Raw genomic sequence first — 27,499 nt, 5'->3', positions numbered from 1 at the left:
AGTCAATAACACGTGATATTGAAAAAATAAATGCTTTTTTAAAACTTTACCTTCGTGTACAATACTTTGTCCATGTAGCAGATCATATCATCATATTATTTATAGTAAAGTATCATTTTCCCTCTCCAATAAGTGCTCTTTAGACAATATAAATATGTAATAATAATTTGCCGTCAACAGAAAAGTGTTCTACATTTCAGACCTAAACACTATTTCAAAGGTATTGACCATTAGGTTCTAGCTGAGTGTTAAACTGTTGCCATTTTTCATAATGATTTGGATAATACAATTTTATGTCTGTACATATGGTTTTTAAAGACACCTGCAAATGCATCATATATTCAGCAAGTTCTACTTTGGACAGCAAGGGGCACTGTTAATCCACTTACTTATGTCAGGATCTTTATTATTTGTACCTTTGTAAAAAATCAAATAAAAAATTGATTGACTTATCGCCTATATATCCAGAGAAATGAGTAAATCTACATGTCCCAGAGAAAGCATGACATGTGAACGGATGTCTCAGGATGGCTGTGCTGAAGTCACTGCCTGCAAACAACACTGAAAATCTCATTTTCTTTTCTTTCTTTCTTCTTTTCTGCTATATCTGTCCCAAGGTCACGGGGAGGCTGCCGGAGCCTATCCCAGCTGCATATGGCTGATGGCAGGGCACAACCCTGGATGAGTTGCTGATGATAAGCGTTTTCGTATGATAACCTTAATTAGAACATAATGATCATTTACAAATAATTTTAATTGAAGTTTAAAATTTTTACTTGATACTACATGGCAACATGATCGTATGTACTGTACGTATGACCATTTTGAAAATCTAAATCTTTGCTTCAAAAGATCCAAAAATAAATCTTTGGACACACTCAGTGCGTATGCAATGCAGTTATTTTTCGTAAATGCGTCTGAGTCAACCAAATCCTGACGCACTTTAATCATCATTTCCTTTTTTCATTCTAAGATGATTGATGTGAGCCATTAAGTCTATAAAACAAAGCAATTTTTCCACCGGGCCATGTGTCCACTTCCATGGTGCGTGCAAATATTACACAACAGGCACACGCCATTAACATTTCTGCTTGGCCCTATGTTTTGCTGCTCTCATGATTCATTCCCCGTTTATGCCACTCTGTGCAAAGTTGTCAGAGGTCCTAATAGTGGTGATGTTCTTAAAACAGGCTGATTCTGACTCAAAAACAGTAACTTTAAGATGACAGATCTCAGAAATGAGAGCAAAACCAACAGAGAAGCAACCAGATTTAAGTATGCTTGCTGCAGTGGTGGGAGAACACCGACTCATTGAGGGAGCCCCACTGATGTGCCCAGTGGGTGACATGCAGATGTCACTTACAATCAAAAGGGCTTTTTGCACTGTGTCAGGGGGAAGGTGATTACATCTGTGTAATCTACATTTGACATTCTCTCTGTTGATGGAAGGTTAGTTGAATTATATAATAACTTCTGCGTAGAAACAGAAACGTTTGCTATCTGGTTGACATTTGATTCAGGCCTTTAATGCATTTCAAGAAGTCACCATCAGATGCTCTTTAGATGCGATGAATTCTGAGTAAAACTGACTGTAGATGCAGATCCGCAGAGGTGTTTGTGTATAGGGTGTCTTACTGTGTCACCGCCTGCTGCAACTTTTTTAAATAACTCCACATATCTTTTACAATTTGGAGCTTTTGTGACAGAGAAGACCACTTACTGACTGGAGTGTCCTCCTCTTCCTCTGTTCCATTGTCTCTTGACACCTGACTGCGTCAATGCAAACAGCCCAAAGCCAAACAGACTCGGGCAGCTGTTTGAAAACTGTGCCCTCGCATTAGCAACCCCATCCTGAGGTGACTTCTTAGCTCTTCACTGCCAGATTACACACGCTGAAGAACAAGCTGACCTCCCAAAGTGAAGTAAGTATGAGAGCTGCTATTACATGAACAACGCTGCATGTAAAGCTCTTTCCTCTTTCAGAGCTTCTGTGATTTTGTTTTGAGGTAATCATGTAATTTAAAGGGTGCGTGCATGTGAGAGCATTCTCCTGGATGTTTGCCTGCTCTCAGGGATGGTCAGAGTGGTGGGCATGTCTAAAAGCTATGACATAAACCAAAACACCAGCTTTGAGTGTAGAGACATAAACAAATTCCCTCTTCAGAAACCATAAACAGTGAGAAGCAGCCTGAGAGACATTTGACAGTAACTGAAGATGAAAAAAATGCGTATTCACTGATTATCTTACCACCATCATACCACGATGTTGTTGCAGAGAAGCTTTGTGTGTGTGTGTGTGTGTGTACAACAATACAACAATCTTCATGTATGCATGTTGACATATGAGCTGTCCAATCAATAGATCTTGACTTTGAAAACAAAGTTAACATTAATCTAAACCACAAAAACATGGATATTTTTTAACTATTAAAAATCTTTACATTTGATGAATGGTCAGGTTTGGCTGGAGGGTTCCAACTCTGAGATTTAGGAAGTTTATACATTTTTGGAACATGCAACAAACCCTGATTAGAAATGTTTCAGAATGCCATTGATGCCTTTTATCTCAAAAAGTCCTACCACGTTTGGAAATTTAATGTAAGAACTGTAGGATGGTATTTTGCTAATGCTGCTAATATTATCAAAACACCCTAATTTAAGGAATAATTCAGAGGAAATATAATAAACAGCAAACGGAGGAAATGGGAACAAATCTATGTGAAACACTTCACATTCATCACTGGGGGGGTTGACGCCACTGCTGGTTGCATGTTTTCATTCATTTAGCATTGCTCTGAATGAAGAGGAAATGATGAATCTGTGCACATCTAATTTGATTTGAGTCTGGATCTGGAAGTCCCACAGGATCTTGGCCTACTTTTTCTCCAGCACTTTCGGGGGTGTCTTCTCCCTGGACCCTGGGACCTCCAGTCTATACTCAGTGCAGATGTTCCTGTACACTATGCCAGCCTTAACCTATTTCAAGTTTGTTGTTTGCTCATTAGCGAAACGTGAACTCTCTAGACGAACGTAAACCCGCCTGGAGTCAGCATCTGGTCGTGACCTTGACTGTTTTGTCAGAGAGCAACATGTTGGATGAGGACCTTTGGGGTTTCCCTCTCAAACAAGCCAATAACAGATGCAAATGCCAGTCAACTAACGGGAAACTTGATTAAAGGTTGCAACCTTTGAGGACTTTCCCCAGAGCCTTCAGGAAACAAGTGTGGCATCAGCCTCGGATCCACTCAAATGGATTTAACTTGAACGTTCCAAAAATAATGGATCTTATTATGTCAGGGTGTCTTCCTGTTGAGAGTCATTGATTGAAGAGGCTGCAGAGGCCAGTGTAGGAGGATGACAAGGGTGGGGATGACAGCAAACGGTTCTGTGGAACTGCTCATTTAGCAGGAGCCTCCATCCGTTACTGTTACAGATGCCCTCAAACGCAATCATGTCTGATCTCTGCAGACAAACGTGAAGGGAGGCCACGACTCTTTGTCTCAGCGCTGACTTTTATTTATTCTGTTTATTGATGCCATAAAATGATGCTTTGTTGAAGGGAAATGAAGGGGATGAATCAAGACTGTGTGTGCACCTACAGCACCGAAAATAAAAGTGACAATCGGGGATCCTGGTCTGCAGTTTAAATGCATCACATTTTCCCCTGTGTCAGAAAACATCGCACAAATTTAACAAATGTCATAACTCCTCATCGCTGTACTCCACACTGAGGTTTTGTCAACATATGGAGGACTAATGCAGGACAAAAGATACAGCAAAATGTGTTAAACTTTAAAGAGAATATTAAGAAGTGTAAGAAAAGCACATAAAATCAGTCACTGAACACACTCGCGCATGTTCTCCAGTACTCCTAATGTCAATAAAACAAAAAACAAACATCCCAATACAAATGATCAGGCATTATAGTGCAGCTCCCAACAGAAATAGCTTTTTTTTATATCATTAAACCAGAATTTTCGGTCAGAATTATTTACAGAGAATAAACTAATCCACTCTTTATCTGGCTAGTGAATTATTTTATCGGTTTGGGATTCTTTGTTATAAGATCTCAAACGTGAACATTTTGAACATGTTGTTGGTGACTTTTCTCTCTGTTTCACATCTTCCCATCCCACATTGATAATTATGGGTTGACTCTGATTAGCAGAACAGAACAGAACAGAACAGAACAGAACAGAACAGACTTTATTGCCAATGAATGACAAACTTAAATTCAACCCTTCTTGGTGTGGAGAAAATAGTAGAAATGGCAGTAAAGGCTGCACAGAAGGTGTTTAGTAGTTTTCAGGGAGTGGGCTGGGAGTTGGAGGGTTTCTTCTCGAGTCCAAAGTGGGTGTTCGTGTGCTGAGACGCCCCTTGAGCAAGGTGTCAAACATCAGTTGTCAAACATCCAGCTACTCAGCACAGCTGTCCAGAGCTCTCTCTGGCACTTCCTCAATGATTGCAGGTGTGTCTGTCTGATTAAAAGTGTAAATAGAGTCATTTCCCCTCTCTGATGAGGGATTTTTTATTAGAAAGGAGGGGGCGAGCTCATAATGGTCATGTGACCTGGGAATATGAAAGCTTAAGATAGTGAGCATAAATGTGTGATGTAAATTATAAAAACACATAAGGTGTGAATGGCTATGTAGCGTAATGTTAAAGTAACTAATGTTACTTTCGTTCCACAGAAACCAAAAATATTTGCATCTTTTTGAGTAAGGCAGGATAATTACTGGAAGATGTTTCTATTGTTGTAACTGCTGTTGTTAATTAACAGCAGCTCAAACAAGAAAATGGATAACAGATAAGTTTATCAATGCCAGGTCAGCTGTCACAGCTCCATTCCCCCAGGTCCCTCTTGTCCCTCTGCCTCAGTAATTTTCCACTCTCCCTGCCTCTGCTCCGCTCTCCCTGCCTCTGCTCCGCTCTCCCTGCCTCTGCTCCGCTCTCCTGCCTCTGCTCCGCTCTCCCCGCCTCTGCTCCATACCTGCCAGCCACTCCCACCCCGTCAGCTCAACTCCACTCACCTGCTAGCACAGCTGCAGCTCATTCCCAACCAGCCCTGCTTATAAGCCTCCCCTGCACTCTCAGTCTTTGCCAGATTGTTCTTCAGCATTTCCATGCAAGACTCTCCAGCACTTCTTACCTGCCTGACCTCCTGTTGCCGAACCTGTTTGCCTCTGACCTACCTGTCTCCCGGTAAACTCACCAGCCTTCCGTCCCTGACCATGACTTCTGCCTCAGCGTTTCTGGTTCCTGTCTGCTCACCTGGTCACGACTTTGCTGCTGCTCATCCCCAGTCTGCTCTGTTACTTCTTTCGGCCTCATCTCCTGTAAACCCCTCTCTGTCACCCCTGCCTGATCTACACGGAACTGTACGGTTCCGAGGGTTCTTGTCCTCCCCCTCGGTTCCGCATTCTGGCTCAGCTCAACCCAATCCCTGAGCCTGAAACCCATAGACTTTGTGTGGGCCCCGAGCCTGAAGAACAGACTGTTTCCTGTGTTTCCTTGTCCTGAGTTCCTGTTAGCCCGTGTACTAATAAAGGTCCTTACCAACGGTCCCTGCTTTCCAGAGTGCTGCTTTTGGGTCCCAGTTACACCCGTCACATCAGCAAGGGAGAGCAACATAAGTTTCCATGATTTATGATATTCAATAGTGTTGTAGTCAGCCTTTGCCATGGTTGATGCGCACAGTGTACAGCTAGATTAGGACAGTATCTTTGCTCATTTCCAAGGTTAAATTCAACTTTATAGGGTGTGTCAGGCAGGTGAGGTAGCAGAAAGGACAGCAAGGTGTAATTTAGCTGAGGGATGCTTTTATCTTCATTTTAATGGTGATCATTCCTGGCTTTCTCTTAGTTTATGTGCAGTCTGATGTGAAACAATCTAACTTTAGAGGATTCAGAGATCAGATGATTGTGCTGCCTTTACTGTCATCATTCTGCTTCTGGATTCCGAGTCAACATCTCCTTTCTCTCATAAAAATGTCACCAAACATGTTTCCCCGTTCTATTGTTCTTCTTTAAAACCGTCATTCTGTCCAAACATGGAAAAATGAACTTTGTTGCGGTAAAAAGATCTTCAGTTAGCTCTCTGGTTAGAGTGTGCGCACCTCACCGGGCGACCTCCTCGCATACCTCCAGCTACAATTTCGTGCGCGCGTAATGACGCAACCACTTGGCGAGTCAGCGAGGGGTGTGTGTGTTTTTGCTTGTGTTTGTGTGACAAGAGCCTTCATATTTCTAGGATGTGAGACCGGAAGCTCTCATTAGACTGAAGTCAAGCAAACACAAAGGAAAAAGACACCGACTGAGGGAGATGAGGACCTTCCAAAGCCAAAGTCAGGCCGCGCAGCGCGGAGCCTCCAGCAGACCCAACGGTGGCGGCGGCGGCAGCGTGAGTCCATTCAGCCCCGCCAACATCATCCTGATCTCAGCCCTGCTGATCCTCACCATCCCAGTCTGCTATAGTGAGTCAAATATTTATCTACTCGGGTTGTTCTTGCTCTGTGCATTTATTGTTCATTTCTTTAACAAAGTGTTAAACACTTTAGTCTCTTGCAAAGTGTCCTTCTTTGAGTTGAATTTGTGTGGATTATGTTTTACACAAAATTTCAGTTCTGTACTTGTCACTGCTGAGGTTCAGTGCAACCGCTTCTGCTTTAAAAACACAAATATGCAAAGATTTGAATGGCTGTTTTAGGCACGATTTCCCTTCTTCAAACGCCTCCTCTGCATAAAACTCTTTTCTGCAACAACCTAAAACTCCTGTGACCTCCCCTGCAATATCCCTGTGAACAAACATCTGCAATCGGATGTGAGACTGACACTCAAACAGCAACATGAAGCCTGTCGAATGAACTGTTTTGTTATCTGATTGCATGGTACCAAAGGTGCTCCAGCAGAAGCCCAGAAAATCATGACAGATGAGCTGTTTAGCGAGGTATGAGGCTGCACCTTAGTCTTCGTCTCTTCCTCTCTGTCAACTTCCTCATCCTCTGTGATGCTCCACAGATAGGCGCCGCGTGTTCATCATACCTCTCTGAAGACCTGACATTTCAGGTGGGGGGATTCTCTTTTCCCACACACAGCGAAGGCATCTAGCTGTGTATGGAAGGTAGTAACTGGTTTCTTCTTTTTGGTTAAGGTCACCGATGCCTTAGGAGAACTCTGCGTTCTGATGCTGGTTCAGAAGTCAAAAGTACGTATACTTCATAGTCTGAGCTGAGACTGTGGCACTGACTGAGCGTGACAGTTTTCAACTTGATCTCCTCAGGAGCTGCCAGTGCGAGAAAACAGTAAAAGGGTAACTTCTACTCATTTCTATCATTTTCCATGAGGTTGTTATATTAGATATGGATGTGTATAAATTGCATGTAGGCATCTATGTACCTCTCGCACTATTGGAGAACATAAATGCCTGCATGCATTAACGTGGATTTAATAATAGTTACTATATATATTAGCGCTTGCCTCCCTTGTTCGTTGCCCTGCACGCTAAATTGCCCGAAATGGGCAATTTTTTCCGCAGCCCGCCAAGTTGTTTTACACGCATGACAACACAGAATGTTTGCACAGCACATCATAAAAGGAGAATTGCAGTAAGTACAAATTAAAATATGTGTATTCCACCTTACTTAGTTTAGTAGTCTTTAGGTGTGTATGTATGTTCAATAAAAACCAAAACATCCCAGGATGTCTACTCACTCATTTGCTGCACTAATATATTTCTCATGTGATGCTTTTTTATTTAATTTAAGATGGTACTGAGGAAATGTGTGCGCCAAGGAAGCCTTTACATTTATATCAGTTGTGTTTTTGTGTCGCATGGTCTTGCCTGTGTGGTCGAGAGACCTGGTCTCTGCCTCAGAAGACTCCAGATCCTGCACTTTCTCGTGTGATGGGGCTGCTATTCATGTTCTTTGCGTGTCTGGCTCCTTGTATCTGTCTGTGTTTGTCAGACCCCCCCGTCACACCCTCTCCTGCGTCTCGTCCCCCAACTCCATACCAGACAAGAGAAAGGACTCGTGATGCGCGTATGTACCACTCACATCAGTTCTGCTTCGGCTTCACGGCGGCTGATTGATGAGGAAAGGTGTTGCTGTGTTTATTAGAATACACTCTGTGATGCAGTTCCGTGGGAAATCTTATTTTGCGTCACACTTTCAGCACATTTGAGGAAGAACCCGTCAACATGTGACAGAATACACTTTGCACAGTTTTGCATGTTGTGTTTTGTGAAATTGTGCTGGATCTGATCTTTGTTTTCCCTCTTCCTGCGCTTCCTTGTCAATAATTGTGCTTCAATAACACAGCTCTCCTCTACCCTGTACCAGCTACATTAGTTGTTTTTTACCAGGCTGCACGCAATTAAAGTCTAAAATTAGTGCAGCTGACAGGTTAGAGTTGCTATCAAGCGCTGACATTTGGAAAGATGGACAGAGAGGGAGTGATGTGGATGAGAAAGGCAGGGTGTTTGTCCAGGAAAACCTGGATGTGAGTGAGTATTTAAGGTCTATTTAAGGACAGTTTTTCTTTTGTAACGAAATCCTTTGTGTTTTTGTGTTACTACAGACTGATTTCCATGGACCTGCTGGAATCCAAAACAGAGGTTATTTCCTCTACCGGGTATAAGAATGCATTCAAAGAAATATGCTCCTTTATATTTAAAAAAAGATAATTATGGTAATTTGCACTTACAGCCACGAAATGGGAGACGGTCCATAGAATACGAGTAAAGGTAATGCCTTTGTTTTGTGTACATTTAAGAGTTTAAGGGACTGGATTAAAACATTGATGGGTTGAAAGGTGGAATCAAATGTTGCTGCTCGTTTGGCTTAAAGAATGCTGGTTTTCAGTGTTTGTTAGAGAAGGTTTAACAGTGTGTATGATACACTGAAAATAAATCTTTTTCTAGTACATGATCACAACTGAAAAGAGCAACACGTGCATTTTTTTTGTTAATTTGTGTATGCAAGTACAGTATATACAATACTGTGTAATAATTAAATGGGTGTTTTTTTTGTAAAATTTTCATTTTACGCTTCTTGTATAGTCTTGTGTATAGCCACTGCTGTCCGCAGTGTAATGATCTACCAGCATGGCGATTAGCCGTGCTTACAGAGCCAGAGAAATCTTTTTAATTTAGTCGTATCACTGTTTGACAGCCTCTTCATCCTCTCAAGCTTGGTGTACAGACACGACACAGACCCGAGAGCAGAGCTGTGGTCTACCATCCTGAACAGTCAAAGATATCAACTGTACAGTCCAAAATATCCTCACTTTCTAATTGTTAGACAATATTTTGTGGTTTATGTGTCATTTGCATTAAACCTGCTATAAAGTGGCCCAGTAGTGATGTGTATTTTTGATATGCTGGGAAAAAATACATTTATAATAATGTATAAATGTAATTATAAATCTACATTTATAAAAAAAATGTAAGCAATGTAACCAATCTACTGCACATCATTACAATCATTGATTTATTTTTTTGCTTTTGAGTCACTTGTCCTAACTAACCATTGATGTAATTTAATGCAATAATAAAAGACCTGAACCACAGTCTACAATTTAAATGCACCATCTTGGAGATCGGTAAGCCAAAATTTAGGATAGTCTTTTACTGTTTTATATTTTAGGCTGACTGTGTAATTACTGAAATTGACAGAAGATGTCACCATTTTCACCCACATGAAGTTGATTTTTCATTGTACCGCCATAATCTAAACAAAGTGTACTGATATTTATTGTGATTGTGTTATAATGATTTTTTTTGTCAATTGTTTTGAAAGCGTGTGCGTGCACGTGTGCCTGTGCTTTAAATATGGTTTAGCTCAACATAAATAAACAAGCTGCAGTTAGTTCATAATTGCTGGTCCTTAAAACGCCTATGGCAATAACCTGCAAAATGCACACAAAATTTCCATGAAGGCTTAGTAAAGGATTGTGGCCGAGGTGTCACATGTCACTGACTATGGACAAATTCAGAATGATGGGTGAAAGAACATCACGATAAGTTTTTATCCTCCGCTCGGTCTCGACCTCGGCAGCGACAATAATAGACGGAATAACATGACGCCTGTTTGGTGCGACAACAGCGCCACTTTTAAATAGATGCAATCAAGCGGTCAGAGGTGGAATTGCAATTGTCACTTTGGCTGTTGCCATGGAAACGGGGACCACGCCAGGGATAGAGACGACGGGAAAATAACCCGATAGCCGATTAAACGAAACCAAAAGCCCTAAACTATAAAAGTCAACCAGAGTGAGAACTCAAACCAGTTATAGCCAATAGAGGTTATAGCTACTGCCCGATAGTTATGTTTATGTGAGGGGATTCGATGTTATATATGCAACCAATGTAAACATTCGCTTTATATGAAACGTCAACGCGTGACCCAACGTTGCCTTTATTTTTACTCTTAGTGTGACAACAGGGAGACCAATAAAGATGACAGTGGCATAATTACCACCCTGTGTGGTGGCTGCCTTCCCGTGCAATAACCGGAGTTTATCGGTGTTTTTTGGCTCCAGTTCCAACTCTCGTTCAGCCCTACGCAGTTAACCATTAGCGGCCACTGGCTGCAGGGATTTCCCGATGAGAGGACAGCCTGTTCGGGGTAAGTGAGCTATCCTTGCGGTTAACCCTGTGTTTAGTTTGCAGATTCCGTGTGTTGTTGGCGCACGTACAGCTGCGAGTGGAACCTTTGCTGGCTGAGTGTCGGGGACTGGTAAAGGCCCGGTGACCCACATTGTTATCTAATATTGCATGCTAGCTCGCTAGCTAGCTTCGGCTAAAAGTGGGTTGACACACATTCAGTTGACTGTTGCGGGCGAGTTGGGTCTTCGCTCTGTCACGTTTAAAAGTCGCTTCCTGTTGGGGGAAAAACACGGCTGCCACATTTGTGACGGATAAAGGTGCTTTGGCAGGATTTGTCATATGTCGCAGTAAGTGTGGCAAACTCTAAATCTGTTGTTTCTCCGGCTGAAATTCTCGCTAGCGAGGAAGCTAGGTGGCGTTAGCATTGTAGCAATCACTGGCCGGTTTGCCGGCCGGCTTCACCGGCTTCACCGGCTCCCGGGAGGAAGGTGCTGCTCTCAGGTTTAACGCTTGACGGCTGTGCTCGAATCAGGTGCGCTGGCAGTTTGTTTTTTTGACAATTCGAAAACGTCTTAATGATTCCCCCTTCGCAATGTACGCTGCGTTTATTGACAGGTATAGTTCATCCTCGGTACTAATTAATTGATCACTTGTCCTGGTAACCTTACCTGTCGTTACCGTCTCATCTCTGCAAATCTGTTGCTAAAGAAGTGACTTACCTGAGCAAATGGGCGCTAAGTTGGTGGCTGAACACCAAAAGTAATAATGGGTCCACATACATTTGTGCACCCTTTTTACGAGCATTTCATAGAGTAACTGCTTATCAAAGCATTCCAGAGTAATTAGTGCACGTACACGAGCACAAACCGCTTCCTTATGACCCAGAGTCAAAAGTCTCCAGAAGGTTGTTTGTTTGAATGCCGGCTCCTCCAATCAAACATGATCTAAATGTAATGAAATGGCAATGACAACGACATGGATAGCAGTAACAATCTGTGGCGTGTTGACAAAATGTCGGAATCTCGCCAGATGGTTGTGGGTCAAACACGGTGTGGTTGGCCTGATTTTGGTCTTTATAGTTTTCTGGCTCACTTGCAGCAGTTTTCTCTGCAACTTCCCTTCTGATGACTCAAGCGTGCACACTCTTTCATAGGTTTGAACCTGGTGGTTTGCACACAATCACTGAAGCAGACCAGGATTATTACAGCTTGGCTTGTTGCAACACGACCTGTTACACTACATGAGCGAGTTATAACAGCGCGTTATAACAAACTTCATATGTTTACAGGGTGTAATGTAGGTCCCGATGTCCGAATTGGAGCTGAACTCATGTTGACATTCTGTTTGGATCTTAAGCATTTTGTCATTATTGAGTTTACAGTGATGCAATGTCAGTAAATGTTGTCACAGTATTAATTATTAGTAGAAAAATATTGCTTGAACCTTTTAAAAAGGCCATTTGAGATATATTAATGTAATTTACTGCTTGCAGGGAGTGAGTGAATGCACCTTTCCTTTGGTTTCCTTCAACTGTTAATTACTTGGGTGATTATCTACATATTCATTCACACTCTGCAAGTTTATTTCATTGCGTTATGTGTCTGTCTATATTATTGCCGTGGGAAATTGCAACAGGCGTTCTTGGCAGCAGAGCAGGAGGCGGAATCCACGATCACAGATTTGCTTGTGCGCTGCCTGATGAAATATCAGCTGTAGGTGTGATTCAGCTCTGATGTTTCGGACCACGGCAGGGAGCCTGAATCGCCGAGTCGTCCGACATGGAAGGCGTTCGTCGCATGTCTTCATTTTACAGTGACCTGATGCGGTTCAGAACCTCGGGTGCCGGGTTCCGAGGCGGTTCCCTCTTTGGCTTCTGCAGCACAGCTTGGGTAAAAAAAAAAAAAAAGTTGTGCATTGTCGTCAAGTCCTTGTACATGTAAACGGAACGTTCCACGGCTCAAGGGTGAGCTCCGTGCGTCATCGCCTCAGGGGTATCTTCCTCCTGACATCGCGCTACACAATCGATGACTGTACTGTTTCCTTACACACGTAATGAACTCTCTTTTTCTCGCTCCAGTCATTCAGATTTGATATCACGAGCTTAAAAGCTTCGTTGCGTGCAGTTTCATTGCTCTTACTCAGCACGTGAGATGGTGAGAGATGAGTGATCACGACCTGGAGAAGAGCGCACCATTGTTTTCAAAGACAGGAGATGGCGCGTGACTCTATCATCACAACTATTAAGTGTGCTGGTTCAGGATTAGGTTTGTTGTGACTACAGGCTGACATTTCCAGCTGCTGGCCCTGCAGCAGATAATCCAGTGTCACCACTATTTAGTCTGGGCTTTGACCACAGCCTGAAAAAGCTTAGAATATCTCTTTAAAAAAAAAAAAATCATGTTTCCACTTGAGGCTATTGAGACAGTTACTGCCGGTCATCGATTTAAAGGCTTCCATGGGTGTGTTGCTGCACGCAGTCTCTTTATTTTGTGTTGTTATGGTGGAACGCAAGAGGGGCCGAAAGGCTTCTTGTAAATTTAGCCATTGAAAAGGAGAAGCTGACTAGCAGGGTTGTGAAAGCACGATGCGTTTGAGTAACTGCAGACCGGATCAGGAGTACAGGAGCGCGCCACGTATGAGTGTTCCATGTCGCACGTTTCTGGGGGATGATGTGTTTCAACAGCGTAAGCATTTCTCGGGTCTGTCAGCCTCTGCTTGATTTGTCGGCCGCAGCTACGGAGCCTTTTGCTGGAAGCTTTGGCTGATTTATGCCGTGTGGCGCGAGGTTCTGCTCCAGAACACGCTTCCAATCTTTGTATTAAAGCCATCAATGAACGCCCTTAAAAGTGTTTTCCTTTTCCAACCGTGAGCCGCCACCGAGGAGAAAAGGAGCGCTTCCGTCGGGCCGACCTCCCTCTGAGAGCCGAGAGGATTTCTGCCATCCAGTAAAGGGAAGGAAAGAAGCGATGGTATTTGGCTAAACGCTGCAAGCGTGGAGGATGGGTTTGGATCTGATGCTGTGCTGTTTATGTTTGATTTGTCACAGGGTTACTATGGCGCCTGGAGGTTACCCTGAGTTATCATGTGTTTTATAGCACAAGGCTCATTTCCTGGGGGAACGTCCAGGTGATTTGAGGAAGACTAATGTGACCTTAACTTTCATTTCTAGCTGATAACTAAAACCGGAGAAGAGATTGGTGGATGTGTTTCGGTTTTTTTGTTGCGTTCAAGCCCCAGAAATCAGAAATATATTTTCCCTCATCAAGGCCTAGCTGGAGGAGATGAGCGTGGAGAATTCCATGCTATTCCTAGATGAGATACCCAGACTGCCTCCAGTATGTTGAAAGAACATATCCAGACTCCTTGAAGTCCTGAACACTTTGGTTAGCATTTGAATGTACGATAGTTTAGGAGTGCCGTCTTCTGACAGTGAAGTAAAGGTCATAGCTATGAAAAGGGCTTTAAAGCGCTCTTTGCTAGTGCTGATTAATAACAGGGACGTGTGGAACAGTTAATTAGACGTGCTCGGGGGGGGGAGAAGCAAATACGTGGTGTGTTCATGTTCTAAAAGTAGAACTTCCTCAGCAGCTGAGCGCTGGGACTCGGGATTGTGGAGTGTTGATTCCGCTGTGATTCCGCAGTGCTGTGGGAGGTTCACGGTGACCCAGATGTTTTAGTTCTGATTCAGTAATGTGAGTTCCTTGAGCACCAAACCGCTCATTAGTAAATGGAGCTCCTGGTTCTCTTGGTGCAGGTTAGATGGTGGGTCTGCAGGAGCTCGCAGGCTCCTGTGGAGGCTGTATTCAGACTGCAGCCTGTGGTCTCCACCGTTCTCTCAGGGTACAGTTCAGCTTCCTGAACTACTTAAGTGTCGTTAGGCTCAGTTTTGTCGTATTCGTCTGAGCACAGAATATTGATCTACACAGATCAGTTATTGTTTACTTCAGTCAGCAGCCACATCATTGATCCACAGTGGCCGTCATGCGCCCCCCCGTCATAACCCAGTTCTGTGCTCCACCATTAAGACGCACATTTATCCCGGCTTCATCTGCTGTGCCAATATCATCCTCTTTAGTTGGTTCCAGAATGTTTAGTGCGGCTCAGGTCATCGGTGCATGTAAATAATGGGCCCATTGTAAAGATCTACCTTTAAAAGATCATCTATACTTTGTTGGATATTTTTAGCCCCAGCTATGATAGCCGCTTGGAGGAGTCAAACTCTCCTTTCCAAGATTGCGTATTGTTTATTATGTTGACGATAAAAAGGCCACAGCGATGTGTAATCGGTCAAAATGAGGAATTGATGCTTTATATCCCAGAGGTCCATGTTCAGCTTCAGTCTGACATCAGTGTTTTGCCAGAACACTCCTGCAGGCTATTTTTACCCCCCGTATCTCAGGAACATGCTGGCAGATTGTTAAAATATTTCACATGCAGTACTGTATCACACGCCGACACTAAATTTAGGCGGCCGCCAAGGCCACACAAATGATGAAAAACCCCATATTCTTCCCCCATCTCTGACGGCATTACCCATAATGCATCCTCATGAGCTGTAAGGTGGACCTGGACTCTGGTGGCATCCCAGTCTTGTTGAGATAGAACATATTGCTGTGAAAATAGTTGCGACATTTCCAGAAACCGATCTGTGATTTGGGTTCTTTATGGAATGTAATCTGTATGTTTCTGTCTGTTTCTACAGAATAATCTAGAGAAACAGCGACTCGGAGGCACGACACAGCATTTGTAGCACAAAGAATATTCAACAGGCACACCAGGGACCACCTGAGCCCACGAGACTTGTATCGAAGCTATTTTTACAGAAATGTCCGCTTTCATGAAGTAAACGGACCCCTCGGCGCTGGTTTCAACGGCCGTCCGACGTTGCCGGTGAACAAATTGCAGTTTTGTGGGATATAAACAGCCCGAGGTCCATCTGCTTCCAATATACGCTGCCATGGCCCACAGTAGCGCTCAAGTTGTGTTATATTTGCATAAAATCCAGTGGTGTGCAGCGTAATGGCTTCCACTGTCATCTATAGGTCTCGCCTCTTTACCAGCCGTCCTTTTTGAACTTTCTGACCCGTTTGGCACCAACGTGAGGTCCCTGGCGGCGTTCCTCCTCCGCCGGGACAGGAGGCCGGCAGCAGCGGAGGGGCCCCCTGCCAAACGCCGCCGCTCGCCTCTCAAACATTCCTGTCTGTGGGCTGTGGTGAGAACACGCAAAACAAAGACTCCGTTTATGTGGAGGTGCGAGCGCTGAGTGGAAACACAGCTGGGCGCCCAAAGTGGAGGTTCTGGTCGGTTTTGTCAAGCTCGGGCGGTCGATGCCGATGCGGGATTTGTAAGCGAGCCGATATTTGCGGGTTGCGTTTGGTGTCGTTAGAGGAGTTAAACAATATCTTCACATTTACGTCTAGGCAGCGTCACACAATGGTACAAGCTGAGTGAAACAAGAATAACAACGGCTGAATGGCTCATCTTGCAATCAGCAGGGATCAAATAAAGAAGTCAGCCTTTCGTTTTTGAAGGCATGTGGCCTAGTTGTGACAACATTTGCATACCACAACTAGGTTCTGCCCTCATTAGCAGTCAGATTTAAATATGCAGTCATATTATTGTGTGAAGATGACCTAAAGGTCCGATTATGGGGGTTTCTGCACCGGCTTCAAGACCTGTTGACCTCATCTTTCAGGTCGGACTTTCAGTTTAGTATTAAAACCGCACAATTACTCAGTGTTGAAATACAATAAAGATGAGAAAGAGCTTTACTGTGGTTTAACCGATTTGGTCTTATAAGTGTCCAGCTTGATGAGGAAATCCGGAGGGGTATTTTTACAATGCACACTGAAGGTGGTTGCTATGGCGTTGCCCATTGACTCCGCTGCTGTGCTGGCATCTTGGCTCAGGGTGCGGTGGGGTGCATGACGAGCGGCGCCATAGATCCACTTCAGAGTGACTCATATCCTCAGAGCTCTGCTGCCCTACATCTGAATATTCAAACACGCACACACACGCTCACACACAGATGATCAGCAGCTCTGTGTGTTCAGCAGTAGGAAAATTATGCATTTTTAGTGGGGTTTTTTAAATTCTGTGTTTGGGTAAAAAAAAAAACGAGTGGGCTGAATGAATTTGAATAAGTCGGCTTGTGTAAACTGAACACTAAATAATAAGTTTGCAGATGCAAACTCAACTCTGAGGTTAAACAAGACGCTCCAAAGCCGTCCAGTGTTGTGACGCACATACTTCCTTTGTTTTGAAGGTGCCCGTTACGCAGAAAAGATCACCTCTGAAAGGATTTGTGCTGCCGGAGAGATCAGCGCTATTGAAAGGAACAGAAAGGTGTTGCTTTTGGAGCTGTGATGGGAGGAAGAGGAGGAAAGTAGGTCATTGGGCCAGCAGGTCAGTGAAGCACAGATGACATCACAGTTATACAACCTCTGCTCCCCTGCTTATAAAACAGCCGCTCCGCGTTTCAGAGAACTCCAGCAACTGGTGCCAGCACGCTAGTGTCGCTGGTTAATGTTTAGCAGCCCTCGTGTCGCTGGTGTCTCGCTCCAGGCTTCTCTTCACTCGTCTTCTGTTCTCTCGTCCTCTCTCTGTTTTTAGCCGTGTCGTTTCAGGGGTGCAGACAGACTATGATACAGTTCCCACCGCGGCACCTTTAAATGTCTCCGGCCCCTCGTTTTTTACAGAGGATAAAGAGCCCATTCTCTGAAAATTGTGTCAGAAGCGTCACATGCAGTGAGCAGGGAAAATACCACAGAAGGGCTGAAAGTCACCAGACAGACCTTCTGCTCCCACTAATTTTTCTCCCGAGTGTTTCTGCATGTGTGAATATTCAAATGATGGCGGTTTTGTTTCTGAAGCAAGCATTTGGTGTAATTCAACCCTCAGCTTGCGTGACTGGAGGGCCCCTCTCCTGAATGTAGGTCTCTGCTGATATACTGGGATTTATCTCATGTGTAAATATGCATACAGTATGTTATTGACTCTATTGATTAGCCTCTACTCGACCGCTGATAGTGATGGGTGAATGAAGTAAAAAGGGTAGAGGAATGTTTATGAGGTAAATAATGTAATTACCATGGAGACGTAGAGGAAATGAGACTGCATTTGTGGTCGGTTCCTCTTGTTGTTTTGACGAGTAATGAGTCAGTTGACCTGATGAGGTTTTAAGTGAGACACAATTACAAGAGCAGTCATTTCACCGAAGGTGATTTTCTCTAAATGTCTAATCAACCCAGATGTTGCTGCCATGTACCACACCCAAAACAGCCGAAAACAGTCTCTGAAAACCCCCCCGCCATCTCTCCGCCGTCCACTCGAGGCAACTTTCAGCGGTTCTCCTCCAGGACCCGCGGAGCCCCAGCATCACCAAGGCGTCCTCGCAGCCTCCAGCGTCCAACAGCCTATTTCACTTCCTCTCGCAGGACTGGCTGTACTGTCAGTAAGCTGAGGTTTTTTTGTTTTTTCTGTTGCGTGATTTGAATCAGGAGGCGGTGAAGCTGTTGCGCTCAGTCGGTGTGTGTTCTCCTCCCAGGTGTATTTACAAATGTCTACCTCAAGGTTAAAAGTTCTCTCTCCACCACTGCGACCCTGAGCGAAAGGATAAAAAAAAATGACATCGAGCATTGACCGGTGAGTGGGACATTTTCTTCTCTTTTTCTACTTATTTTCTAAGCCGATTTAATTTCTAAAGAAACGGGAGCAGAAACCGAGCATTCGAAGGTCCGTTGGCGCTCCTGAGAATATTCATGGATGGATTTTGCAGCCTTGTCTCATGCCTTGCAGGGATGACAGCAGTATCATTGATGGGTTAATGGAAGAAGATGAGAAGGACAAAGCAAAACGGTGAGCTGCTCATCTTTATGTCGAGAATCGCTGCCAGCAACGGTTCTAAACAGGAGGACTGTGGCTCTGTAGTTGAGCCGTGGTTCTCTAGTGGTTGATTTGACCCTGGTCTGTCCTGTCTGTATGGTAATTTGCCTTTCACATAAACACTGAAGCCCGTCCGTGTGCGTATGATCACAAATGGATATCACTCCTGATGAGCATGAGGAACCCTGCAAGCTGCACGCTGTGTGGATGTTCCGTGCATGGGTGGATGCAGAAATGCATTCACATGTTCCGTTGGGGGAGGATGTGTTGGTGTGTTTCACATGTTCGGGAATGGCGCCTCATCAAAACCTTGGTGTTTGTTCAACCCCAGTTGTAGTTTGTCATGAACAACTGTTTAAACAAGCGTTTATTCCACCTCTTATCGAGCAGAACCGACCCCTTCTGACCTAAAATTTAGAGCTCCTTGTGGGTATTGATGCTTATATAATAAGAACCTTCTCACCTGTTTTAAACCGAGATGTGTATATGTATTGATGCCTTTCAAAAAGCAGCACCATCATCAGAGCGTTGTGACCCATTTTCTCCTTTATTTATGTTTTTACAAGTATTCTTGTCATAATGCCTATATTCAGTACTCAAATTATGATTGTTAAGAGCAACTATTTAATTATAATTACCTTAGTTGTCATGTAGCTTAGGCTGCTCTCGTTTTTTGGTGTTGTTAAGTTTGATGTTTCTAAACCTGCAGTGTTTCCCGTAATAAGTCTGAGAAGAAACGCAGAGATCAGTTCAATGTCCTTATCAAGGAGCTGGGCACCATGTTGCCGGGCAACACCCGCAAGATGGACAAATCCACTATTTTACAGAAGAGCATTGACTTTTTGCACAAACACAAAGGTGAGGCATCCAAATCCTCTTTTTTTTTTTTTGTTTGGACGAAAACCTGGAAAGTGGTGCGTGTTTGGTCTTGACCTGTACCTGAACCCTTTTTTTTTTTTTCTTTTCAGAAATCGCTGCTCAGTCAGAGTCCACTGAGATCAGACCAGACTGGAAGCCTCCTTTTCTTAGTAATGAAGAGTTCACCCAGCTGATGCTGGAGGTGGGAGCTCTGAACCGTCTTGAACTACGAACAGGGCTGTGGGTGCTTGTGTTTTAAAGAGACTATTGTTTTCTGTCAGGCTTTAGATGGCTTTTTCCTCGCAATAATGACTGATGGGAATATAATCTATGCGTCTGAGAGTGTGACATCCCTACTTGAACACTTACCTGTGAGTATAATCTGAATCACTCATGAGCATGTAGCTAATTCTTTTCATGCCAACCTTAAGATTCTGTGTTGATAATATTGGTATTTTAGTTTGACATATCCTACAGAATTTAACGGTATGTGGTGCATTTCAGTCTGACCTTGTTGATCAGAACCTGTTGAACTTCTTGCCTGCTGGTGAACATTCAGAAGTATATAAGGCTCTGTCCTCTCATATCATGGAAGGAGAGACACTGTCACCTGAATATTTAAAAAGTATGTCAACTTTTAAGACCAATTAAACTACTTGGATTTTTGCTACTTTTTATCCGGTATCGATGCGATTCTGCCTTTTTTCCCAGCAAAAAATCAGCTGGAGTTTTGTTGCCACATGCTCCGAGGGACGATTGACCCCAAGGAGCCGCCCGTGTATGAATATGTCAAATTTATTGGAAACTTCAAGTCCCTGAATAATGGTGAGTGGCAGGACTTTGCACCACAGGAGACGATCTTTCCTCCTCTTAAGCGCCGCGTCTGCTCTCCGCCAGTGCCTAACTGTACCCAGAACGGTTTTGAAGGGGTGATCCAGCGATCGCTTCAGTCTGCCTTTGAAGAGAGAGTGTGTCTCATAGCAACCGTCAGGCTCGCCAAGCCGCAGTTTATCAAAGTACGTATAATCTGTTTTTCACTCCACAGTCTATTATATTTGGATTCCTGCCTCAGTATTTAAAATAAACTACTCTAATTAGGACAGATCAGTCACAAGTGTCCAGTCAGCTCAGGAAATCTGTTATGTGCAGACCCCTGTTGCTGCTTTTGGCAAGCTCTGAAAAACACTTTGTAGCCTAATTTCTTTTTGGAGTATTCCCCACTATGTGAAATCCTTTTATTAACGCTGAGTTAGAGTACTGCTGATTTTAGTCTGTTAAAAATTGGCCGGGCGTTCTAAAAATGATACCTCTTAACTCGTGACACATTTCCATAGTGTACATTTTCTTAACTATTCGTAAACACATCCTGCACATTGACCTCTATCCCTCACAGGAGATGTGCACTGTGGAGGAACCTAATGAGGAATTTACCTCCAGACATAGTTTAGAGTGGAAGTTTCTCTTCTTAGACCACAGGTACGTTCTTAATTTTGATGTGCGCTTCTCAATCTGTCACAGTGTGTGTGTGCTTCTCTGTTGTGTGTGTTTTATTGAAGGTGCAGTCATGTCTTTTTGTTTCAGTATGATATAAACAACATACCACTGTAGTAGCACATGACTGTAACTTGTTTAGCTAGTCGTGACTAACAGTAATTGGAATGGTGAATGATTGTTTGAAATCATTTGTAACACAACCAGTTCTGTCCCGATGATAAATGGCTCGCATGGTTAACTGTTTACATTTGATGTTCCTGATTCAGAGCAGCCTTGTGACGTCGCCGTTTGTCTTGTTTTGTTGTTTATTTTGGTGTGACCAAAGTACAGCTCTGCCACTCAGCACGTGTTTTATTAAGGTTATCATGTCAGCATATCTTTGGTAAACACACTGTAGTCTTATCCCTTTATTGCCTGAGTTGACCTTCGGTTCATAGTGAGTTTGCTAACTTTATGACTTCCTACGGTTGACTTCCTAAGATGTCGAGCGATAAGTCTTGGAGAGGAAGTTGTAGCGGGAACTCATCTCATTAATAACTTCTCTCTGCCCAGAGCTCCTCCTATCATAGGTTACCTCCCCTTTGAGGTGCTGGGTACGTCAGGATATGACTATTACCATGTAGATGATCTAGAGATCCTGGCCAAATGTCACGAGCACTGTGAGTACGTTTCTGCAGGTGTTTAAAGCTCTATTTTTGGCTTGAACATCACTCACCTTGTTTTGCTGCATCCCCACAGTAATGCAATATGGTAAAGGAAAGTCCTGCTACTACAGATTTCTCACCAAAGGGCAACAGTGGATTTGGCTTCAGACACATTACTACATCACCTATCACCAGTGGAACTCCAGGCCAGAGTTTATTGTCTGCACACACACTGTCGTTAGGTATGTGGATGCTGCTGTTATACATCCCACCTGTAATAATCATGTCAATCACGATGGGATGATTGAGCCGTTGGCGGTTACAAAAGCATTTTTGAGTTGGGTGGGGGAGTGCGTGTTGACTTAATTCATTCATACAACTCTACAGGAACAAAGATGATTCAGCACAAACCAGTTAAAAGCTTTGAAGGTCTTTGCAAATCAACCAAATTCAAGCAGTTTAATGACAGATGATTCTTAAAGGATCAATATAAATCTGAAAACCAGTATGGGACACGGCAAACTTACAAATATTTAGTAACGTTAACTCTTAACTGACTCATCTGAAGCACAAAGGCCATAATAATCCGTCATGTGAAGTGGGTGTGTAACTTATTCCCAGTTTTCCCCCTACAGCTATGCTGAGGTGAGGGCGGAGCAACGCAGAGAGCTCGGTATAGAAGAATCCCAACCTGAGATGACGGCAGAGAAGGTGAGACTGTTCCAGGATGCTGTGGGGAATCCGTGTTGTATTGGAGCTCACATGTCCTCATACCATCACAGCAATCCCAGGATTCAGGGTCCGAGTCCCAGCTCAACACCTCCAGCCTGAAGGAGGTTCTCGACCGCTTCAACCGCAGTCGGACGCCTTCGGCGTCGTCCCGCAGCTCACGCAAATCCTCTCACACCGCGGTGTCGGACCCCACATGTAAGTCAACACAATAGGTCAGTACAAACACAATGATTCAGTTGAACATGTTTGGTCCTTTTGTGTTCTCAGCGTCTCAGATGAAGATTCAGGGTGACCGGAGTACACCGGGTCGCCAGTCTGTCTCCGCTGTGGAGATGACATCACAGCGAAGGTCGTCCATCAGCAGTCAGGTCAGTCAGCACCAGAGTCGCAGGCTCTCTGAGACACCACCCACTGTTCTCTGAAGTGTCCTCTGAAGTGTCCTCTGTCTTTGTGGTTCTCCTATCAGCAGTCGATGAGCTCTCAAAACACAGGACAGAATATGGCGCCGACCATGGTTGCCCAGCAGCCGCAGCCACAACAGTCGCAACAGCAAGTGCAGACCAGTGGCCAAGTAAGACATTTATTCAATCACTCTAATTCGACATTCAAGTGGCCTGGCTGGATACGTGCAACAGGCCTCAGATCCACTCTGATTTGTGCATCGGTCCGAAGGTCACATCTGGGTCGTTCAGTGCTAGAAATCAAATTTGACTCATTTTAGCCCACACACACGAAACACACACACACATTTTTGTCACGTTTACAGGTTTTTTTGGAATGAGTTTGTAATAAAACCAAAACCCCAACAAAACTAATTTAAAATGTAAAAAAGTACAAATTTTCCTTGATTGATCCTGATTGAGTAACAAGAACATGAGTAAAAATGGCCTTTCCTTGTTTGACAGTCAATGGTGCAGTTCTGCAGCCAACTCGAGGCCATGCAGAATATAAAAGAACAGCTGGAGCAGAGAACGCGGCTGATCGAGGCCAACATTCAGCGGCAGCAGGATGAACTGCGTCAGATCCAGGAGGAGCTCCAGAGAGTCCAGGGTCAGAGCCTGCAGGTGAGCGTGTCGCTAAGGAACGTGTGAGCAAACCCGGAACGACCTGTACCCCCCGGCAGGTCGGCCGCGGCTTTGTTTGTTTTCAGGCTCCTTTGTTTACTGCCTGGCCAGATGTTTTGCTCTTCCAAATCTCAGAGGGCCTCACGCACTGCACTGTTGGTTTCAGATGTTCCTGCAGAAGGGAGCTGAAGAAGTAAACCTGAGCTCGGTTCAGATGTCTGCGGGGAACGCGGTGCAGCAGGGGGGAACGCTCGGCATGCACGGCCAGGTGGTGTCCACGGGGCCTCTACAGAACAGCATACAGCAGCCACATCCTGTCCAACCCCTGTCCCAGCAACAAACGCTGCTGAGGGAGAAGAACACAGCCCACGCACAGGTTAGAAGAGCCGTACGACCGCTCCATTAACCACATTCCAACAGGAATGACGTTTGGAATCACGCTGGGTCTCTGTGGGTGTCTTTCAGTCTCAGCGCTCATCTCTCACACTGCAGCCTCAACAAAATCTCCCCGCATCGCTCTACAACACGATGATGATCCCGCAGCAGGGCGCCGCTAATGTGGTCCAGATCGCCACCAGCCTGGCTCAGAATCCTGGACCCAACACCCCCGCCGTGGCTACTTTTGCACAGGACCACGCGGCTCAGATTAGGTTTGCGGCCTCATTTTCATGGTTCAGCAAAAATTTCAAAAAAAAAAAAAGAATTAGGTATGAGCTGGAGGGGTGTGGTGATTCTAATTGTGCCACCATGCTAATCACTGTTTCCTTGAAGATTGTGATGAAAATAAAGACATCATCTTTTGTTTAACCTTCCTTCCTGGTTCTGAAAGGTTTCCTGCTGGTCCTCAGCTGCTCACCAAGCTGGTGACAGGGCAGATGGCATGCGGAGCCGTCATGGTACCCACAACCATGTTCATGGGCCAAGTGGTGACGGCCTTTGCTTCCCAGCAGGGTCAGGCTCAAACCATTAGCATTTCCCAACAACCGCTGCAGCAGCAGGAGCAGCAGCAGCAGCAGCAGCAACATCAGCAGCAGCAGCAGCACCAGCAGCAGCAGCAGCAACATCAGCAGCAACCCCCCCAGGTCACAGCTATGCAGCCAGGGCAGGCACCGCTGGCTCAGCAGCAAACACAGTTCATACAGGTGACGCTCCAGATGATGCAAACATTTCACTCTCTAGCTTTATTTGTTGCTTAGCGCAGGTTTGATCAATATGCAAGCACAAGCTCACAAAGCTCTCTCCCGTTTTCACCGAAGGCTCCTCGCCTCCTTCATGGAAACCAGTCCACCCAGTTGATCCTGCAGGCGGCGTTCCCTTTGCAGCAGCAGGGTCCCTTCGCCGCCTCCGCGCAGCCGCAGCAGCAGTTACAGCAGCATCAGCAGCAGTTACAGCAGCTGCAGCAGCAGCAACAGAAGCCGCTGCTGCAGCAGAAACAAGCGTCGGCTCGCAGAGACAGTTTATCCGATCGCTCCGCCGCCCAGCCGCAGTAGCCGAGGCCCACCAGCCATCAGGAGGATCTACGAAGGGCTCTAACGTGAAGTTCTGCTGAAAGAGGGTTGGAGCCGCTGTGGCATCCTTCCCTCTAAGTCCATTTGCACTTCTGAGACCAGATGAGGACCCAGGACTGGCCCTTGCGGGGCTCCCTGTGACGGACCCTCACGCCTGTGCTCTGGACTCACTCTCTATACGTGTGTGAGTGATTGTGCGCGTGCATGAGTGTGGGTGCTCTGTTCACCCTCACCGGTTATTTTATGCAGAGGTCTCCAGTTACTTCAGAGAAGTTTCTGGCTTCAAAGTCGTCCTGCAAAAAAAAAAAAAAAAAGCCCGAGGCTCATTTGCTTTGGATGTTTTCTCTCGTTCTTGTTTTTCTTGTAAAGAATTATGGGTCAGAAGATATTTCTAAAAATGTGGTATAAATTGAACTTTTATTGTACAGAACATTTGTGTAATTTTATGTAAATACGATGAAAAGGAAAGAAATAATATTTTATATGATGCATGAAATGCATAGTCTGTTATTTGCAGCTTTGGAAACATTTTCCCTCATTCTATTGAGAAAAAAAAATCCCCAAAGCGGAGGAATCGCGTTTTTGTTTGACCTCCTGTGTGAGTCTGCGGCGGTGCTGCTCACCCTGTCACAGTTTGTTCGATCTCTAACCAGTTTTACACAAATTCAGATAAACGAGCACGTGTTCTTTTTTTACGTCGGTATTTAAAGGATTCCAGCTGAGTTCCCGCCCTCCGCGCGCTGTGCCTGCCTCTCCGGGCCTTAAACATCCTGATATTTAACAAGTCGTAGTCTTAAATTGGCTTTTGTTCTCAGTCGAGCCATGATTGGAACAGTTCTTCAGCCACTTTTTCCATCAGCGGTGTAAAGAGAGAGCTCAGACGTCTTCCTCTGACATCCTCCGGTCCTATGCAACTTATGCATCTTTAGGGGCTTTAATAGGAAGTGGGAGACCAGCAGAGGCCTCATGTTCTGGATCTTTACCTCCACCTGCTGTATTGAGCATTGTTAGAATCCCCGACCCACCTGACCGTGTTTGTAGAACCCTGAGGTACCTTTGAACGGTGGAACACGCCTGTCTTAACCGAATCGAGTCCCGCTGGTATTTATCCTCAGCACAAATCCCTGCACCTTCTGTCTGAGCGGGTGCGCCCGGCGGCCCCCTCACCATCTGATCCATTACAGCCTCAGATGGCGTCAGGTGACGGAGCTCATCCCAGATCTGCATCTAGGCGAGGAGCTTATTTGATTTGTCACTGTGATGCGGATTCATTTCATTTCACAGCCTCCGTTTGAGGCGCCCGAACGTGTGAAACCTCCAACGTGCAACATGTCGGCCATGAAGAGCAGAAGCGAGGCCGACGTTGGCGCTCGCGCGCTGCTCGCTGCTTAAGGACCAGAGTTCTCATGTTTTTGTTTCAAGGATGGATACAGTTGTGTAAGTAATTATTTTTACTGGTTGAAAATAAACTACTATTGATGTTTTACGCTCTGACATTCCCAGCTCAGTTTATGGAAATTAAACTAACAATTGTTAGAGGTAATAATTCTCATGATGATGCTTGTGATTGTTATGGTTCTTGGTTGTCATGTTACATTGGATTCTCTCCTGTGTTTATTATTGTGTTGCGGTACAGCTCAGACATACTGCAACACCAGACTCCGTGTGGAATTGATGATTTAAGACGTTGACCTGACTCCTATTGGGACGCAAATGTCGGTTTATGAACCGGTCTGCCCTGGGCCAGATTGGCCCTTTCTTTGTGTGATAACCCTCTAATCGAATCTGAAGAGCAGGTTGATCTGGGAATTCTTTAATCCCTGAAACCAACTCGGCTGGTACCAGGAAATGCAAAGAGCCACTCCCGTCATGTCGTTCCCCAATTTTAAAGCCCACTTTGTGTTTTTTTAATCTGCATCTTTACATTTTACACTAAGTAAAAAAAAAAAACAGTCCAGAACCAGGATTCACTACTGTGCAAATGGGAACAAAAGCAGGTCTAAGGCAGTGTTCCATTAGCAAGGATTCTTTATTTTCCTAGACAAACTTCATTAAATTCAGTAATAAAAGTATAAAAACATGGAGGATCTGAATAAACTGTGACATAAACATAGACTGCTGTCTTTATTGCTGCTCTGAGGTCAGCTGTGAGCTTCTGGTCACGGACAGGAGGATGTTTGTATTAAATTTAACTAAATTAAATTTAGATTTTCTTCAATGCTGATAGTTTCAGGAATCTATGTAAAGGGTCTGACCTCTGACACCCAAATGAAAGAACACACATTTTAGATGTCTTGTAAACAAGCTTGTTTTTTTTATAATTTTCAACAAGTCTAATTCATTCCATTTGATCCTTTTATAATTGTGTTCAGATTTGTAAAGAAACCAAACATTTTAGTGTTCATAACTGCTTTATCACACTAGAAACACACCATGTTGTAAAGAAGATAATCTCTTTTGCTCTTTGATTAATCAGTTTCATGATTCCAGATAGAAAATTTGACTTCACCCCCAAAATGTTTCTCTGCGTTTCCTTCAGCAGCCCACCACGGCCTCTACCGCCCCCTGCTGTCCAGGTTTAGACACTTCTGCTGAACACACAATGTGCATCGCCTGCATCGCTTGTCGTGGGCCAAACCATAAATGAAAACATTCATTTTGCGGCTCATGGATCATTTACAAACCTTGAATTTGAAAACAAAACCGTGTT

At 44.4% G+C, this 27,499-nt stretch overlaps 2 protein-coding genes across 20 annotated transcripts; both read left to right on the top strand.

Annotated features, from left to right (window-relative positions):
* The first annotated feature begins 5,093 nt into the window (after positions 1–5,093).
* On the top strand, positions 5,094–9,349 carry nmu (neuromedin U). 5 transcript variants are annotated; one of them, XM_057039310.1, is made up of 10 exons: positions 5,094–5,336; positions 6,250–6,472; positions 6,896–6,945; positions 7,017–7,064; positions 7,150–7,203; positions 7,279–7,308; positions 7,964–8,038; positions 8,577–8,630; positions 8,705–8,742; positions 9,188–9,349. In XM_057039310.1, exons 1-9 carry the CDS (start codon positions 5,124–5,126, stop codon positions 8,738–8,740), a joined length of 783 nt encoding a protein of 260 aa, XP_056895290.1. In that variant the 5' UTR covers positions 5,094–5,123; the 3' UTR covers positions 8,741–8,742; positions 9,188–9,349. The 5 variants fall into 5 exon arrangements, with proteins under 5 accessions (XP_056895290.1, XP_056895289.1, XP_056895293.1 ...); XM_057039309.1 differs by having other exon boundaries at positions 5,095–5,336; positions 9,170–9,349; XM_057039313.1 differs by lacking the exon at positions 7,964–8,038 and having other exon boundaries at positions 5,098–5,336.
* Positions 9,350–10,229: 880 nt separating this feature from the next.
* On the top strand, positions 10,230–26,898 carry clocka (clock circadian regulator a). 15 transcript variants are annotated; one of them, XR_008951290.1, is made up of 23 exons: positions 10,727–10,952; positions 16,871–17,010; positions 17,856–18,068; positions 18,152–18,249; positions 18,403–18,462; positions 19,199–19,347; positions 19,458–19,549; positions 19,629–19,718; positions 19,852–19,972; positions 20,059–20,363; positions 20,741–20,823; positions 21,394–21,500; positions 21,580–21,727; positions 22,121–22,196; positions 22,268–22,412; positions 22,485–22,585; positions 22,684–22,788; positions 23,123–23,281; positions 23,448–23,657; positions 23,747–23,931; positions 24,111–24,423; positions 24,538–26,226; positions 26,426–26,898. XR_008951290.1 is itself a non-coding variant. In XM_057037760.1 (23 exons), exons 4-23 carry the CDS (start codon positions 18,230–18,232, stop codon positions 24,769–24,771), a joined length of 2,628 nt encoding a protein of 875 aa, XP_056893740.1. In that variant the 5' UTR covers positions 10,729–10,952; positions 16,871–17,010; positions 17,856–18,068; positions 18,152–18,229; the 3' UTR covers positions 24,772–26,898. The 15 variants fall into 15 exon arrangements, 14 of the variants coding, with proteins under 14 accessions (XP_056893730.1, XP_056893735.1, XP_056893733.1 ...); XM_057037760.1 differs by having other exon boundaries at positions 10,729–10,952; positions 20,059–20,172; positions 20,245–20,363; positions 22,687–22,788; positions 24,538–26,898; XM_057037759.1 differs by having other exon boundaries at positions 10,734–10,952; positions 20,059–20,172; positions 20,245–20,363; positions 24,538–26,898.
* Positions 26,899–27,499: the final 601 nt, after the last annotated feature.

Source organism: Takifugu flavidus, chromosome 7 (assembly GCF_003711565.1).
Source record: "Takifugu flavidus isolate HTHZ2018 chromosome 7, ASM371156v2, whole genome shotgun sequence".
In the NCBI taxonomy this organism is placed as follows: domain Eukaryota; kingdom Metazoa; phylum Chordata; class Actinopteri; order Tetraodontiformes; family Tetraodontidae; genus Takifugu; species Takifugu flavidus.
The sequence above is the reverse complement of the archived record's forward strand: the minus strand, read 5'-3'. Positions and strand labels throughout refer to the sequence as shown.

Excerpts from the sequence above, each read along its gene's own strand:
- nmu (XM_057039310.1), top strand. The coding sequence starts at position 5,124 with ATGCAAGACTCTCCAGCACTTCTTACCTGCCTGACCTCCTGTTGCCGA. Across the intron at positions 6,946-7,016 it reads CAGATGAGCTGTTTAGCGAG|ATAGGCGCCGCGTGTTCATC; the intron begins GTATGAGGCTGC and ends GATGCTCCACAG. Across the intron at positions 8,631-8,704 it reads GAGGTTATTTCCTCTACCGG|CCACGAAATGGGAGACGGTC; the intron begins GTATAAGAATGC and ends TTGCACTTACAG.
- clocka (XM_057037755.1), top strand. The coding sequence starts at position 18,230 with ATGACATCGAGCATTGACCG. Across the intron at positions 18,250-18,402 it reads ATGACATCGAGCATTGACCG|GGATGACAGCAGTATCATTG; the intron begins GTGAGTGGGACA and ends CATGCCTTGCAG. Across the intron at positions 23,932-24,110 it reads GACCACGCGGCTCAGATTAG|GTTTCCTGCTGGTCCTCAGC; the intron begins GTTTGCGGCCTC and ends TGGTTCTGAAAG.